Source organism: Myiozetetes cayanensis, unplaced genomic scaffold, assembly GCF_022539395.1.
Source record: "Myiozetetes cayanensis isolate MyiCay16 unplaced genomic scaffold, myiCay2020 scf35, whole genome shotgun sequence".
Taxonomy (NCBI): Eukaryota; Metazoa; Chordata; class Aves; order Passeriformes; family Tyrannidae; genus Myiozetetes; species Myiozetetes cayanensis.
In genome coordinates, this window is record NW_026087577.1 from 127,769 (window position 1) to 143,839 (window position 16,071).

The 16,071-nt window shown below is 69.1% G+C and overlaps 2 protein-coding genes and 1 long non-coding RNA gene across 3 annotated transcripts; 1 reads left to right on the forward strand and 2 right to left on the reverse strand.

The window, feature by feature from the left end:
- Nucleotides 1–902: 902 nt before the first annotated feature.
- Nucleotides 903–4,428, reverse strand: MTX1 (metaxin 1). The gene is made up of 8 exons (XM_050327876.1): nucleotides 4,314–4,428; nucleotides 4,154–4,223; nucleotides 2,973–3,052; nucleotides 2,787–2,879; nucleotides 2,282–2,464; nucleotides 2,038–2,114; nucleotides 1,541–1,695; nucleotides 903–1,461 (listed from the first exon to the last, which is right to left on the reverse strand). The coding sequence occupies exons 1-8, from the start codon at nucleotides 4,392–4,394 to the stop codon at nucleotides 1,235–1,237; spliced, it is 966 nt and encodes a 321-aa protein (XP_050183833.1). The 5' UTR covers nucleotides 4,395–4,428; the 3' UTR covers nucleotides 903–1,234.
- A 1,308-nt stretch (nucleotides 4,429–5,736) lies between these two features.
- THBS3 (thrombospondin 3) lies at nucleotides 5,737–13,083 on the forward strand. The gene is made up of 23 exons (XM_050327831.1): nucleotides 5,737–5,780; nucleotides 6,487–6,693; nucleotides 6,876–7,132; nucleotides 7,227–7,329; nucleotides 7,504–7,530; nucleotides 7,803–7,885; nucleotides 7,982–8,033; nucleotides 8,132–8,280; nucleotides 8,429–8,569; nucleotides 8,730–8,807; nucleotides 8,892–9,044; nucleotides 9,146–9,256; nucleotides 9,348–9,455; nucleotides 9,667–9,826; nucleotides 9,919–10,037; nucleotides 10,157–10,209; nucleotides 10,382–10,575; nucleotides 10,650–10,828; nucleotides 10,943–10,991; nucleotides 11,140–11,336; nucleotides 11,424–11,596; nucleotides 12,341–12,480; nucleotides 12,644–13,083. Exons 2-23 carry the CDS (start codon nucleotides 6,522–6,524, stop codon nucleotides 12,700–12,702), a joined length of 2,757 nt encoding a protein of 918 aa, XP_050183788.1. The 5' UTR covers nucleotides 5,737–5,780; nucleotides 6,487–6,521; the 3' UTR covers nucleotides 12,703–13,083.
- Nucleotides 7,323–11,993, reverse strand: LOC126646497 (uncharacterized). The gene is made up of 3 exons (XR_007630303.1): nucleotides 11,647–11,993; nucleotides 11,457–11,533; nucleotides 7,323–7,861 (listed from the first exon to the last, which is right to left on the reverse strand). It is a non-coding gene; the product is annotated as an uncharacterized LOC126646497 (long non-coding RNA).
- Nucleotides 13,084–16,071: the final 2,988 nt, after the last annotated feature.

Genomic DNA, 16,071 nt, shown 5'->3' on the forward strand with positions numbered 1-16,071 from the left:
CAGCCATCAGCCCCTCCAGCTAATGGGAACCGGGAGCTTGGGGCACATACTTCCTCAGTGACGTTATGGGGGAGCGGGCTCGGGTTGGGGGGGCCTGCACTGAGTCATCCCCCTCCCAGTGGGGCCCCTTGAACTGGGCCAGCACGGGGGAGGCTCCGCAGCTGCCCTGCACCGCAGCTCCGCTCCCGCACGGCGCAGGGGCCCCCCCCGGCCATCTGGGCTGGGCGGGGGGCACGTGGGGCGCGTGTCCAGGAGCTCGGCCCGGGGACATCCAGCCACCGCAGCAGCAGGGCCGGGATGCCGGTGGCGGCGGCAGCGGGCGGCCAAACAAGCGAGGGCTGTGTGCCGGGCTGGCCCGGCGCCGCTCTTTCCATCTGCGCTCTCGTAAACGCGCAGTGGCCGGCAGGGAACAGCGGCAGCGCGGTCAGCGCCGGGGGGGCCAGCCCCACGCCGGGTGGCCTAGGGGACCATGGGGGGAGAAGGGGGAACACGGAGCCCAGGTGGCTGCCCCCCGACCCCGCTCACAGCCCACCGCGGGCAGCCCACGCTCACCGCGGGACGTGCTGCGGGGCCGTGCCAGCCGCGGGAGCTCCCCGGCGCTGGCAGGCGTGGAGGAATGCAAACACATGTCAGCGCCGGAGGGATCCCGGCTGCTGGAGCTGGGATCCGGGTGTCCCGCCGGCAGCAGGGAGTGCTCCCGGGCCTGGGGACGTGTCCTGACGAGCAGCCCCGGCCGCGCTTGGCACTGGTTTCACGTCCCCAGCTGTGCCGCCGCTCTCGGGGCAGCCAGGCAGGCAGGGAGAGGGAGGGATGAGCCCCATAGAATCTGCCCAGAGGGATTCCACGTTGGAACGATTTAGGCTCAGCCGCACAGCTGCAGGAGAAGGGACACGGGATGCAGCTGAGACAATACAGATGCTTTTAGGTCCCCTCTGTGCCCAGTCCACAGTGAGAACCTGGGCCGGGGGCCAAGGGCAGAATTGGGGGCAGGACATGCTGGTGCCTGCTGCAGCACTCCAGCCTAGGGCAACTGGGGAAACTGGGGAGGACTCCGAGCATGCTGCTGAGAGGACAAGAGGGAGGTTTATTGGCGTGGCAGGGACGCTCCCACAGTGAGGGCCGTGGTGGTTTGTGGTGGGACACAGAGCGGAGCGCCCACGGGGAATGACGCTGCCAGGCTCCCCATGTAAAAACAGTCAGTTCCAGGGGGCTGGGACAGTCACACAGCTCGTCCTCACTCCTCCTCCTCCTCTTCCTCCTCCTCCATGGCGATGGGCTGCCGGCCGGCCGGCCCCACACCGCCACGCTGGATGGACACGATGCCGCTCAGGAAGGCGTAGCCCAGCATGGCCACCAGCCCCACCAGCACCGACAGCAGCTGCTTGCGCCGTTTGTGGGGGTCCTCCTCTCCCTCACTGCTGTCTGTGCCCGCAGCCCGTGGGGCACCGGCCAAGGGGTCAGCTGGAACAGAGCAGGGATGAGGTGTTGGGGGGGGGAGATCACTCTGAGCCCGCAGGGTGAGGTGGGGGACAGCCCTCACCTCCATCCCAGGGGAAGTAGAGGCTGAGGATGGAGGTGCAGTAGTTGCACAGGTTCTGCAGGGACTTCAGGTGCTGCTGCAGTTTCCCGTTGGGCAGCTTCGCCTTCAGGAGCGGCGCCAGGCGGCTGAAGACGAAGGCGTCGAGGGAGGCCGGCCTGGGGCACAGAGAGCCAGGGCTGGGCCACTGTCCCCACCCAAAGCCACCCAGACCCACTGGCCACCCACCCAGCACCCTGGGGGGTGGCACATGGCTTCCCCTCCGTGGGAGGGCACTCTGCCTCCAGCCCGAGGTGAGGATGGGGAGCAGGATGATCCCATCCCAGACCGCTCCCACAGCCTGAATTCCTCACTCCCTGCTGCCTGGAACAGCCCTGTCCCACCCCCCAAAGCAATGCACAAGGGCTGTGACTCTCCTGCAGACCAGGGGAGGCTCAGCCCTGCCAGGGTGTGGAGGAGGCTCTCAGGCCCCTTCCCCTGCTCCCTCTTTGGCCACCTACGAGTCTCCGAAGAAAAACTTCTGGGAGCCGAGGCGCTGGGAGAGGAGTGTCAGGCATTCCCGAGCTTCCCGGTAGAGCTGCAGGATGAGGAGGAGGCCAGAGGGTTGTCACCCACCCAGGCACTGCCACGGTGCTCAAGGGAGCCAGAGGGGGGGAATCCCAAACCCCAATTTGGATTTTGGCATCACATGGACCCCCTGGGCACCACCCAGGAGCTGCTGTGCCCAAACCCCACATCCCTCACCTGCTTCTCCAGCTTCTCCTCATCCTCCATGTAGTCGTCCCCCCACATGAGCTGCAGCCGCTCCAGGTGCCGCTTGTGCATGGAGTTGGGCAGGAAGAAGTTGAGGGGGAAGGGGATGGTCTCCGCGTACCATTTCCGCGTGTGCTCCACGTAGTTCTTCGCATCCACCCAGAACGTGTGGATCTGCGGTGGAGAACAACCCGCGGCCCGGCCACGGCGGGGCTGCAGCCAGGGGGCCGGCACACCAGAGCCCCTGCCACCAGCACAGCCACCCCAGAGACCACGAGGGGCTGTGGGAGCATCCTGGTGCAGGGAAGACTCCAGCCCTGGCTGCACAACCCACCCCTGATCCCTGCCACGCCAGACCCCCAGAATGTTGCTGCCAGCAGCGCTCTCCGGCTCCTCAGTGAGGTGGGCGCACACCTGAGCCCACCAGCACGTCTCCAGGGAGCAGACCCTGCCCTCGGTGAGCCCCCCTTCCCCACGGTTTCCCCCTGAGCCTCACCAGCACCGGCAGCAGCTTCTCCTCCAGCAGGGACACGAAGGCCAGCGTGTCTGCGTTCTGCGTGGCCGACAGGTCGTAGTCGGCGTTGTACTTCTGCAGAGGAGACACCACGTGCTGAATCCTGCCAGACAGAGGGGCTCTGGTGCCCCCCAGCCCGAGGCAGGGGGTGCTCCACTCCCCCCATACCTGTTTCCTGAGGTGAGTTATGATCTGCTGCGTTTTGGAGATGGTGCCCTCGTCCCGCGTCCGCAGCGCGGGCAGGTGCCCTGTGGGCAGGGGGAGCGGGGGCTGCAGGCGCCGTGCCTGGGGGGCACCCTGGGTGGGCAAAGGGTTGGGGGGGGAGGGCTGGGACAAGGGGAAGGGCCCCCACGCCCAGGTGAGGGGTGGGAGGCAGAGGGAGAAGTGCGTGTAAGGTGGGGTGGGGGGCACAGGGGTGAGGTAACCGTGTGTGATGGAAAATGAGGATGAGGGGGGATGCAGTGGGATGTGGGTGTGGGTGACAGGCAGGGGGGTGTAAAGGGAAAAGGGAGAAGCAATGAGGTGCAATGGGACAGGGTGGGCAAGGGGGCGTGAGGGTGCAGGGGGGGCACAGGAAAAGGGGGTGCTATAGGATAAGGGGGTGCAATGGAGTGTGAGAGTGCAACAGGACAGTCGAGGTACAATGGGACAGGGGTGTGATGGGATGAGGGGGCTGTGCTGGGGTGCAGATGGGTGGAGTGGGAGGGTGCAGAGGGGCCACAGGAAAAGGGGGGTGCTATGAGGGGGATTTGCAATGGGGTGAAGGGGCATCCACAGGGACACAGGTCACAGTGGGATGAGGGTCTGCAAGGGGGTTGTGATGGGATGAGGTGGCTGTGATGGGGCACAGGGGAGTGCAGGGATGCAGGGGGGGACAGGACAAGGGAGTGCAATAAAATGAGAAGGTGCAATGGGGCAGGAGGGTGCAGTGGGGGAGCACTGGACATGAGAGATGCAATGGGGTGGGAGGGGTGACAGGGGCAGGGGGTATAATAGGAAGGGAGGGTGGTGGGACAGGGGTGTTATGGGATGAAGGGGGTAATGGGGTACACTGGGGTGCAATGGGGTGAGAGGGTGCAGTGGTGTGGGAGAGGGATATAGGACAAGGGGTGTTCTATTGGATGAGGGGGTGCAATGGGGTGGGGTGGGGGCAGCGGGATGGGGGGCCACAGGACACGAGGAATGCCGTGGGATAGGAGGGTGTGATGGAATGAGGAGGGTGTGTGATATGCGGGAGGCTGCAGCGGTGCGGAGCAGCAGGGGCAACGGGGTGGGGGGCGGTCCCCGGCGGTGCCGGCACCGGGTGGTCCCGGTGGTACCGGTGCCGGTATCCCCCGCGGGGCCCTTACCGGAGGGGCTCCTCCAGGGGTGGGTGACCCGGTGCACCTTCAGCGGCGCCCCCGTGAACCGCGCGTAGGTCTGCGGGAGGGAGCGGCGGAGCAGGGGCTCAGCCCGCGGGACCCCGGCCCGGCCCGCCACCGGCCCCGCCGCCCCGGCCCCGCCGCTCACCAGCACGGCCAGGCAGTCGGGGTCCACCGAGGGCAGCCCCCAGCCCCCGGCCCAGCAGAACAGCTCCATGGGCGCCGCCATCTTCCGCCGACCCGGAACCGGACGGGCGGCCCCGCACCGCCCCCGCCGCGGGGCGGCACCGGCGGCACCGCACGGGGCGCTCCGCCACGCACCGGAGTACAAGGACGGCGGTGCCTGGGATCCCCGAGCCCGCACCGCTCAGCTCAGCTGCACACTGCTCGGCCCCGCACCTCCCCGCAGCGCTCAGCTCAGCTGCACACTGCTCGGCCCCGCACCGCTCCGCCCTGCTCAGCCCCGCGCCTCCCCGCACTGCACTGCATAGTCCTGCTCAGCCCCGCACCGCTCCACGCTGCCCAGCCCCGCACCTTCCCGCAACACACTGCTCCGGGACTGCTCCACCCTGCTCGGCCCCGCACTTCCACACACTGCACAACACAGTCCTGCTCAACCCCGCACCTCCCCGCGTTGTCCCGCACCTCTCGGCTCAGCTCAGCTCCACGCTGCTCACCCTGCTCAGCCTCGCACCTCCCCGCTCCACGCTGCTCAGCTCCGCACCGCACCGCACAGCTGTGCCCCGCACTGCCTCGCAGGGCCCAGCACCTCCCTGGTCGGCCCCGCACCACGTAGCCACGCACCTCCCGCACCACAGAGCCCCGCATCGCTGGACCGCGCTCAGCCCCGCACCCCCTTGCGCGTCTCCACGGACCGCAGCCGGGCCGGGAGCCCGCTGGCAGCGGTGGAGGGAAAACGCCCCGCGTGTGGTTCGGAACCGCCCCCCTCCATCACTGCCACCCCCCCTCCCCCGTTACGCGGGGCCGCTGGCGCGGGGCCGGACCGGGGGCGCGGGGCTGGGGCGGCCCCGGGGCCGGGCCCGGCCCGTTGTTATGGCACTGGGGGAAACAGCTGTAAACACGCCTTGGCCGGGGCTCCGCGGGAGCGGTTCGGCGGCCCGAGCATCCCCCGGCGGTACGGACCGGCCCGGGGGCTCCGCGGCGTGGGACAACCCCGGACAAGCGACCCCGGGGCCGGTCCCGCTCTCCCAGGCCGGGATGCTCCAGCGCTGCTGGGGCGGCCCCCGCCCGCCTGACCTCCCGGTGAACCGGCGCTGCGAGCGGGGGCTGCCCCGGGGGCGGGCAGTGCCCGGTGTGGGGGGGCTCCCCGCAGCCCCGGGCCCGGTGCGCCTCGACCGCCCGCTGCTCCCCTCCCCGTCGCCTCCGGGACCGCGGCCGGTGGCCCGCCGGTGGCCCCGGGATGCGCCCGGTGATTGACGGCTCTTTGTTTCCTCCTCGCCGGCCCCGCCGGCCCCTCCCCCGTGCGCCACCCCGCCCCGCCGCGCTCCGCTCCGCACCGGCGGCACCGGCGGCACCATGGGGGCACCGGGGGGCCCCGCGCTCCTGGCGCTGCTCCTGCTGGGCGCCGCCGCCGCGGCGCGCCCGGGGCTGCAAGGTATAACGGGGGGGCTCGGGGCGGCGGCGGAGTGGTCCCGACAGGGCTGTGGGACGGGCAGCAGTCGGGGGTCGGCGGCAGCAGCAGCAGCAGCTCCTGTCCCGGGGCCGCTGACAGCGGCTCCGCTCGCCTCGGGGGAGCCGGGCAGCGGAGACACGGGGACATTCATCCCCGGGGCGCAGGGCGGCCACCGGTTCCGATGCCGGCTCGGGGCGGCGGGGGGGTCCCTCGTCGAGGGCTGACCGTGGAGCCGGAGCTCCTCTCGGTCTGCACGGAGCAGGCGGGCACTCGTGCGGCTGCGGGACCGAGCTGTCCCCGCTCCAATCTGAGCGCCCCGGGGCCCCGGCCGTCTCTCCGGGGTGTCCCGGTCCGTCTGCCCCTCGTTGGTGCTGGGCGCGGGGGGTTCCACGGAGCGGGATGCGGGGGAACCCCGGCTGCGGGGCGGGCTCGGGGCCGTGACTCCGCCGGTGCCGGCGGTGCAGGGGCTCCGCGGGTCCCTCTCGGCGGCGCGGCCGGTCCTGGAGCGCCACCGCGCGGGGGCGGCCCCGGAGCCCCCGGGGCTTCCCCGGTCCCCCCGGGGAACGGCGGTCCAGGGTCACCCTCAACCCCCCCCACCCTCGGTGTGACCGCACCGGGAATCCCCGCGGTCAGCGGCCGCAGCTGCGGCTGCCGGTGCGGAGGCGACCCTGGTGCTCGACTCCCGCAGTCATTGACCTGCTGCTGGTGAGCGAGGCGCGGCAGATGGCCAGCGTGGCCCACAAGATCCGCATGGAGCTCCTGACCGTCAACGACGTGTACCTCCTGTCCACCTTCCGCCTGCCCCCCAAGCAGGGCGGGACCCTCTTCGGCCTCTACTCCAAGAAGGACAACACGCGGTGGCTCGAGGTCTCGGTCGTGGGGAAGATCAACAAAGGTGCGTGGATGCCCCGTGCGTGGGGACGGGCTGGCCCTGCTCCTGCCCCGGTGCTCTGAGGGAAACAGGACTGAGTTCCTGCCGTCCAAGGGGCTCAGGGGGAGGAGCAGTGGGTGCCTGCTGGTCCCAGGGTGCTGCCGGTGCTGGAGGGGAGCTGACGGCCCCTCCCTCCTCCTCCGCAGTCCTGGTGCGGTACCTGCGGGAGGACAACAAGGTGCACTCGGTCAACCTGCAGCACGCGCACGTGGCGGACGGGCAGAGCCACTCCGTCATCGTGCGCCTCAGCGGGCTGCGCAGGGACATGCTGAGCGTGGAGCTCTACGTCGACTGCAAGCAGACGGACTCCAGCGTGGGGCTGCCCGAGCTGTCCGAGATCCCCCTGGCCGAGGTGGAGGCCATCGAGGTGCGCACGGGGCAGAAGGCCTACCAGAGGATGCAGGTGAGTGCTGGGGGGGTGCTGAGACCCCCACCACCATGCCCTTGGGGATGGGGAGAGTCCCCCCGCACTGACTGCGTCTCCCCACGTACATCAGGGGTTCGTGGAGTCCATGAAGCTGATCCTGGGGGGGTCCATGAGCCGCGTGGGGGCCCTGAGCGAGTGCCCTTTCCAAGGAGATGAGTCCATTCACAGTGCAGGTAATGGCTTGGGGGCTTAAAGGGTTACCTGTGCTCCTGCCTCTCCTGGCCCAGGGTCCCTACACAGGTGGGAGCTCCAGTGCTGCTCACGTGCTGACCAGGAGTGGCTGTGTGAGGTGATGCTGCTTGGTTGTGACGGCAGCATTTGGTAACTTCTCATCTCTCTCCTTGCAGTGACGAGCGTGCTGGCCTCCATCCTGGGTGAGTCCCTGCTCTGCTTCCCCCATTCCCTGGCTTGAGGCATTTGGGGCTCCACAGAGGCAGAAACCCTTCCACAGGCTGTCCCAGTGCCCCACATGGGGTACATCAAAAGGCATGGGTTGTGTTATGAGGAAAGGGATCCTGTGTGAACCAGGGAGGAGAAGAGCAGTCTGTCAGTTGCCTCGTCCTCCCAGATCAGTGCTGGTGGGCAGAGCAGTCCCTGGGGGCTGTGTCTGTCCTGGGATTGACCTTGTCCTTTCTGCTGCTGGCAGGTGAGCAGACCAAGGCACTGGTCACACAGCTGACCCTCTTCAACCGGGTCCTGACCGAGCTGCGGGAAGACATTAGGGACCAGGTGGGACAGTGTGGGGGTAGCAGCCCTCCCTAGGCCAGATTTCCCTAGAGCATGGTGCCAGCATCCCCTGATCCTCCATGCTCTGCTGCCTTGCAGGTGAAGGAGATGTCTCTGATCCGCAACACCATCATGGAGTGCCAGGTCTGCGGTGAGTGCTCTGCTCTGCGAGGCTCTGCCCCCACCCTGGGGTGGGGACACAAAGGGCTGCCTTGTCTCACCCCTCACCTGCCTGTCCTCCCTTCTCAGGCTTCCACGAGCACCGGTCCCGCTGCAACCCCAACCCCTGCTTCAGCGGGGTGGACTGCATGGAGACGTACGAGTACCCCGGGTACCGCTGCGGGCCCTGCCCACCGGGGCTGGAGGGCAACGGCACGCACTGCGCCGACATCGAGGAGGTGGGCACACTGCTGGGGAGACCAGCAGCCCCAGCACTGCCAGGGCAGTGCAGCCAGAGGATGCTTCCTCTCAGGAAAGGCCCTGCTGGGATGGCCACCCTGATGCCGTGCCCGAGGGTGAAGCCGGTCTCTCTTCCCGCTGCTGCAGTGTGCCCATGCCAACCCCTGCTTCCCTGGCTCCAAGTGCATCAACACGTCCCCTGGGTTCCGCTGTGAGCCTTGTCCCCGGGGCTATCGAGGCAACACGGTCTCTGGTGTGGGGGTGGACTATGCCAAGGCCAGCAAGCAGGTGAGTGAGGTGCCACAGGACTCAACCGGGTCCCTGTGGGTGCTCCAGACTGTGGGGCAGGGTGGAGGATGCAGCGCCTGCGAGGAGAGCAACTTCCCAGGGGAGACAAGAATGGGCAGGGGAAAGCCCCAGGTGAGGGTTTCTCCCCCACTGCTCGCAGGTTTGCACGGATATCGATGAATGCAACGACGGGAACAACGGGGGCTGCGACCCCAACTCCATCTGCACCAACACGCTGGTGAGCAGCGCTGTCCCGCTCCCTCCCTGGATCCCGGGGCCACCTGGCTCCCCTCATCCCACTCCTGCCCTCTCTCCCCTCCAGGGCTCCTTCAAGTGCGGTCCCTGCAAGTCGGGCTTTGTGGGGAACCAAACGTCGGGCTGCGTCCCCCAAAGGTCCTGCAGCACCGCCACCACCAACCCCTGCGACGTCAACGGCTTCTGCTTGTTCGAGAGGAACGGGGAGATCTCCTGCGCGGTGAGCGGGGCACAGGGGTGGGAGGGGGTGTGGGGGTTATGACAGGGACAGCACTGGTCCTGCCAGGGCCCTTCCCAGCCCCTGACCTCTTCTTTCTTCAGTGCAACGTGGGCTGGGCTGGCAATGGCAACGTGTGTGGGCCAGACACGGACCTGGACGGTTACCCGGATGAGCCCCTGCCCTGCATCGACAACAACAAGCACTGCAAGCAGGTGGGCTCCTGGAGGGGGCACAGGGGGTGTGGGGTGCGGGGGCCACAGCAGGGCTGTGCTCCAGAGCCTCATCTCCTCCCCTTCCCTGCAGGACAATTGCCGCCTGACACCCAATTCTGGGCAGGAGGATGCCGACAATGATGGCATTGGGGACCAGTGTGATGACGATGCTGATGGCGATGGCGTCAAGAACGTGGAGGTGGCTGTGCTAGGGGGGTGGCTGTGCTGGTGGCTCTGGGAGGGCTTCTCCTTTTGGCTCAGTCCTGAGTCCCTCAGGATGCTTCTCTTGGGGAGCAGCAGGCTGTTGGCTCGGCATGCTGGAGACATCCTCCTACCCTGACCACCGGGGGACTGTGGCCTCTTGCCTGCAAGCCACTGCAGCACCAGCATCCCTGTCCTCTTCCCCACAGGACAACTGCCGGCTCTTTCCCAACAAAGACCAGCAGAACTCAGACACCGACTCCTTTGGGGATGCCTGTGACAACTGCCCCAACGTGCCCAACAACGACCAGCGGGACACGGACAGCAACGGCGAGGGGGACGCTTGTGACAACGACATCGACGGGGATGGTGAGTGGCTATGGGGGTGGCCTGGTTGTGCCAGGAGGGCTGTCCCAGTGGAGTTGGGGGAGGGCATCCACCACCCAGCACTGTCCTTGCAGGGATTCCCAACATGCTGGATAACTGCCCCAAGGTGCCCAACCCTCTGCAGACGGACCGGGATGAGGATGGTGTTGGGGACGCCTGCGACAGTTGCCCTGAAATGAGCAACCCCACTCAGGTATGGCCAGGGCCAGGCTGGGGCAGGGGGCCTGAGGCAAGTGGGGCCCTGCCCAGTGGGGAGCAGGGGGTCCTTCTCGCCCTGGGGTGTCACTGAACTAGGGCTCTGGTCTCCTCCAGACAGATATGGACAGTGACCTGGTAGGAGACATCTGTGACACCAATGAGGACAGGTGGGGACGGCATTGCCATGGGGTCACCTCCCTGTCCTGTCCTGTCCTGTTCTGTCCCTGGGGGCAGAACTGGTTCAGGACCTGGCAGGGGGATGACAGGGTCTTAAGGGCTCTGGGATGTAGTGCCAGGTCCTCAGTTTTGGCACTGCTCTGACCTTGTTCTTGCTCCCAGCGACGGGGACGGGCATCAGGACACCAAAGACAACTGCGCCGAGATCCCCAACAGCTCCCAGCTGGACTCAGACAACGATGGGCTGGGGGATGACTGTGACAATGACGATGACAACGATGGCATCCCGGACTATGTGCCACCCGGCCCAGACAACTGCCGCCTCATTCCCAACCCCAACCAGAAGGACTCGGACGGTGAGTGCACGTTGGGCGAGGGGAGGCAGAGCCACGTGGGCTCAGCCTGGCCCTGACTGGGCACATGTCCCCAGGGAATGGCGTGGGCGACGTCTGCGAGGAGGACTTCGACAATGACACCGTGGTGGACCAGCTGGACGTGTGCCCCGAGAGCGCCGAGGTGACGCTCACCGACTTCCGCGCCTACCAGACCGTCATCCTCGACCCCGAGGGGGATGCCCAGATCGACCCCAACTGGGTTGTCCTCAACCAGGTGTGGGTGCTGTGCCCCGTGTTTCTGGGGGCTGCGCTGCAGGGTGGGAGCTGAGGGAATCAGGAGGTCCCCCGGGGGTGCTGGGGGTGCCCCTCACACAGCTGTCCCCCACAGGGCATGGAGATCGTGCAGACCATGAACAGTGACCCGGGCTTGGCTGTGGGTAAGAGATGCTCACCCACCCACAGGCCCTGGGGGCAGCCCCACTACTCCTGCCCCTCTGCGTGGGGGGGATGAGGGCCGGTTCTTTGCCCCACAGAGGGATGAAGGGTGGGTGGGCTGAGGAATCCCACAGCGTTTCCTCCCCGTAGGCTACACGGCCTTCAACGGGGTGGACTTCGAGGGCACCTTCCACGTCAACACCGTCACTGACGATGACTACGCCGGCTTCATCTTCAGCTACCAGGACAGTGCCAGCTTCTACGTGGTGATGTGGAAGCAGACGGAGCAGACGTACTGGCAGGCCACCCCTTTCCGTGCCGTGGCCGAGCCAGGGCTGCAGCTCAAGGTGGGTGCTGGCCCCGCCATGGGCCAGGTCAGGCCCCCCAACCCCACCTCCCACCAGGTCCCCCCTAACTCTCCCTGTGCCCCCCAGGCAGTGAAGTCCTCGACGGGTCCCGGGGAGCACCTTCGCAACGCGCTGTGGCACACGGGCAACACACCCGACCATGTCCGCCTGCTCTGGAAGGATCCCCGGAATGTTGGCTGGAGGGACAAGACGTCCTACCGCTGGCAGCTGGCACACAGGCCCCAGGTGGGCTACATCAGGTGAGTAGGGGGGGCACCGGCACTGCTGAGGTGGTGGGGGGTGTGCTCACCACGGGGCATGGTGGGGTCCAGCCCTAGGGGGACCACAGCAGTGGGGGAATGCTGATCACTGGGCGGAAAACAATCCCGGTGTGGTCCAGCCCTGGTGAGGACAATGATGACCATCAGTCAGGGTCCTGCCCTGTGCGACCACCCTAGTGAAAGGGTGCCATGGGGGGAGGGATCCAGCCCCCTGGGACCACCGCAGCGGAGGGATGCCGACCGCGGGGAGGGGTCCTGGCTGGTGAGGCCGCGGGAGCGTTTCCCCTTTAAGGCTCCCGCCGGGGCGGCCGCGGCGGGGGGGCTCCGCCGCCGGGCCCTCCGCCCCCCGGGCCCCCGGGGCCATTGTCCCGTCGCCATGGCGACCCCGCCGGCGCCTTTCACATGCAAAGTGCCCGACAAAGGCGGAGGGGCCGGGCCGGGGGCGGCGCGGGGGGCTCCAGCCTGGCCACGGCGGGGGGCCCCAGCCCAGGGGTCCAGCCCGGCCTGGCGCCCCCGGCCCGGCCCCCTGCGGGATAACCCGACCCTAGCCCGGTGCAGCCATCGCAGATCGGGATGCCCGGTAGGGCCCCGTACTGGTCCTGGCGGGGTCCCAGGGGGGTCCTGGCGGGGTCCAGGTGCTGGCCCCGATGGGGGTCTCGATGGGATCCCGATGCTGACCCCGGTGGGGTCCCGCTGACCGGTCGGGCCCCATTCCCCCCGCAGGGTCCGTCTGTACGAGGGCCCGCAGCTGGTGGCCGACTCCGGGGTGATCATCGACACCACGATGCGCGGGGGGCGGCTGGGGGTCTTCTGCTTCTCCCAGGAGAACATCATCTGGTCCAACCTGCAGTACCGCTGCAACGGTGAGCAGGGCCCCCCGGGACCCCCGCCCCGGCCCGGCGGCCGGCCGAGCATCCCCTCCCTCGCCCCTGCGGCGGCGGTCGGGTCGCCGGTCCTGTGCCGGGGGCTTTACCGGGGCTTGCTCTCCCCGCCGCCTCCTGACGCCCCCCGCGCTGCCCCACGCAGACACGATCCCCGCAGACTTCGAGCCCTTCCGCCGGTTCCTGCTGGAGGGACGCGAGTGACCGCGCCCGGCCCGGGCCTCCCCCGCCAGCGGCACCGGGGGCACCCCGGACCCCGCCGCCCCTCCCGGCCGGGACCCGATCCCGGCCCCCCGCGGACTTTGCACTGCCGGTACCGGACCCCCGCGGTGCCGGGGCTTCCCCCGCTCCTGCCCCGGGCGCTCCGGTCCCTGCCCCACGCCTGGCCATAAAGTTTTGAGTGTTTTCTAGCCTGCGCGCCCGGTCCCTGGCGGGGGGGTCCCGGTGCCCCGAGAGGGCTCTGGGTGCTCCCCCCGTGCTCTCGGCTCCGTCCCGCGCCGTCCTCCCGGTGGTCGCGGGGGGGCCGGGTCGGTGCCCGGCCGGTCCCACCGGCGCAGCCCGCGGCGGCGGGAGGCCGGGACGAGTGCAATATTGGTGGGCGAGAGCACAACACTGCACCGCATCCCGGCCCTCCCGCCGTCCCGGAGGGAGCGGGAGCCGCGGCCGCCGCCGCCCGGGGCCGCTCCGTGGGAACTGCGCGGCGCGCACCGCGGCTCGGCGGCACGGACCGGTCGCCACGGCGACGGCTGTCCCGGCAACGCGGCGGAATGTGCCCCCACCGCCCCCCCGCTCGCCCCGGAGCGCGCGGCCCCGGCACCGGCCCGGCCCCGCGGCGGCGGCGGCGACAATGGGCGCGGTGGCACCGGGCCCCTCTTAAAAGGGCAACGCGGGGCTGCCCGCCGGTGTTGGGGCCGCGACCGGGGCCGGGGCCGGTGCCCGTCCGCGGCCCTGGGGTCCTGGGGCAGGTGACATCACTGCTCGGTACCAAGCGCCTCGTCCCACGCCCCCAGCGAGGAGCGACCGCGGGTCCCGCTACGTTTTTGGTCATTTTCCTTCTCCCTCTCCGGTCCCGCTCCCCTGGTCCGGGTCCAGTCCCGCTCCCACTTCCATTCCCTCTGTGGTTCCGCTCCGCTTCTCCTCCCACCTCTCCCAGTCCCTCTTCCCCTCCGATCTCGCTCCAGTCGCAGTCCTGCTCCCGGTCCCGATCGCGCTCCCTCTCCTGCTCTTGTCTCGCTCCAGTCGTTTTCCCGCTCCCGCTCTGGTCTCACTCCAGTCGCGGTCCCGATCTCGGTCCCGCTCCCGCCCGGCGGTGCCGGTGCGCGGGGCGAGCGTCGTGCGGGGCCATTCCCGCCAGGGGACGCCGAAGCTCCGGCGCCGCCGGTCGGTGCGGGAGCGCGCGCGGGGTGGCCGCGGGGGCGCGCGGGTCGGGACCCCCCGGGCTTGGACCCCACCGAGCGTGGACCGGGTGGGCACACGGGACCCCCGAGGCACGGACAGGGTGGGCACACGGGACCCACGGAGCACAGTGGGGGTGGGTGCACGGGACCCATCGGACACAGCCAGGGTGGCTGCACGGCCCCCTGGCCCAGGGCTGGTGTGTGAGAGGGTTGCCGTGAGATGTGCTGTGGTCCCTGGGACACCTGCCTGCCCCCCCAGCCCCCCACGCGGCGCGTCCTCCGTGCATGGAGGGACACTGTAGCCATCAAGCCCCCCCTTTGGGGGGTGATGGAGGAGCTCTGGGGAGAGCCCTAGTGCTGAGTAGGGCTGAGGATTGGTGCTGGCACAGCGGGCAGAGGGTAGTGGGGAGGGTCAGTGTCACTGCGTGGGGGCTACTGTCCCCACGGCGAGGCCTTTAGGGGAGGGCAAGTTCACACAGAGTTGCTGCCTCCACTCTGCCTGCATCCTGCCCGTGTCCCCGTGCCTGACACCAAAGTTCGGGTCCCCGGAGGGGCCAGAGGGCCACTGGGTCCTGTTGCACCTGCACCGACACCAAGGCCATCCATCCCCAGTGTCACTGCATCACGGAGGGGCCTCCCGTCTCTACTCCCCTTCTCAGCGTTGCCTTGGAACCCTTTGGCATGGCGGGGATGACACTTCGGCTCCACGGGAGGCTGGGCAGGAGCCGGGTGTGGGAGACTCCACCAACACCTCGCCATGAATTGGGGGCCTCCCAGGAATCAGGCCCCCCCACCTGGGACTGGAGCTCTCTTCAGGGCAGGGGAAGGGAGGGACCACAGTGGCTGGTGATGCCTGGCTGTGCCAGGAGCACGTGTCACCCGGAGCACGGGGGCTCTGTGCCCCGGCACGGGCGGCACCCGTTACCTCTAGGGTGGGGCACTTGGCATCAGCCGTGTCCTGAGTGGGGTCAGGGGTTTGTACCTGCTGGAGAGGCCCTGGGACCTGCAGGCTGGTTACTGGGAGGTACTGGGATGTCGTGGGGCCCTTGGCTCCACCTGCGTAAGCATTTCGGGGGGGTAACCGCTGTTTATTTGAGTGTAGGGCGAGGCGATGGCCGGCCGGTAATGATTAACCCTGGGCTGAGCCAGAGGGTGAGGCCCCCCCTTCTCGAAGGGCTGGGGGGCTCCGTGCCCTCCCCCCCCCGGAACTCCCCACCAGGTCCTGGGGGCCGTGGCTCAGCCCACGGGGCTGGGCAGATGCTGCCCCCACCCCTGCCCCGCGATGCCCAGCTACTGTCCCATCCTGTGCCCACCTGAGGCTGTGCCTGTTCACTGCACGGGAACGCTGCCAGTGGTGTCCCCCCGAGCTGGGGGAGCACGGGGGGACCCAACCTGGGTGGGGGGGCGGTGTGATGCTGCTGTGGGGGCCGCATCGGCGCAGTGGCACCCCTGTGCCCAGTGGGGCAGAGGAACCCCCCCGTCCCTGGAGCCGGAGGCGGGGTGGGGCCTCCCCACCTGCTCCAGGTGCTCTATAAAGCTCCGGCCGCCGCCGAGCCGCCAGTTCCGGATCCCTGGATCGAGGCGTGCGCCGCCGGCTAACGGGAGAGAGCAGCCACCGCCCAGCCCCGCCAGGCGCTGGGACCCTCCGGACGAGCCCCATGGCTTTCACTGCCCTTCTGCTGCTGCTGGTGCTGGGCACAGGTGAGGGGCTGGGGCACCCCGGGCCAGGGGGAGCTGGGCTGCGACCCGGGCAAGCAGGGAGGTACCGGGGCAGGGGGAGCTGAACGGGTCTCTTACAGAGTGGGGACCAGGGGACACCAGAGCCGGTGGCACCCCGGTAGCAGGGACCTTGTCTCCTGTCCCAGTCCGGCCCCGGGGTGCAGCGCCACAGGGCTGGTTGTGCCCGGCAAAGCCGGGACTTGGGGGCTCAGACCGCGGCCCCTTCTCTGCCGCATCCGGGGCTGGGCTGTGCCGGGACCAGCCGGAGCAGGCTGTGCCTGGGGCTCGCAGGCTGGAATGCAGGTGTGTCCCGGTGAGCACCCGGACCCCGGGCTCTCCTCCAGTGCCGTCGGCTCCTGCGGCACCCGCTGGGAACCTGCCCGGTAGCTGCCTGTGCTGGCCCACAGGCAGGCCAGGTGGGTGCTGGGGGCACAGGGGCACCCCACCCTGCCACCCA

Coding starts and splice junctions, on each gene's coding strand:
- THBS3 (XM_050327831.1), top strand. CDS start 6,522: ATGGCCAGCGTGGCCCACAAGATCCGCATGGAGCTCCTGACCGTCAAC. Junction 7,133..7,226: donor AGGCCTACCAGAGGATGCAG/GTGAGTGCTGGG, acceptor CACGTACATCAG/GGGTTCGTGGAGTCCATGAA. Junction 10,210..10,381: donor TGTGACACCAATGAGGACAG/GTGGGGACGGCA, acceptor TCTTGCTCCCAG/CGACGGGGACGGGCATCAGG.
- MTX1 (XM_050327876.1), bottom strand. CDS start 4,394: ATGGCGGCGCCCATGGAGCTGTTCTGCTGGGCCGGGGGCTGGGGGCTG. Junction 3,053..4,153: donor CCCCTGGAGGAGCCCCTCCG/GTAAGGGCCCCG, acceptor CCCTGCCCACAG/GGCACCTGCCCGCGCTGCGG. Junction 1,696..2,037: donor AAGTTTTTCTTCGGAGACTC/GTAGGTGGCCAA, acceptor TCTGTGCCCCAG/GCCGGCCTCCCTCGACGCCT.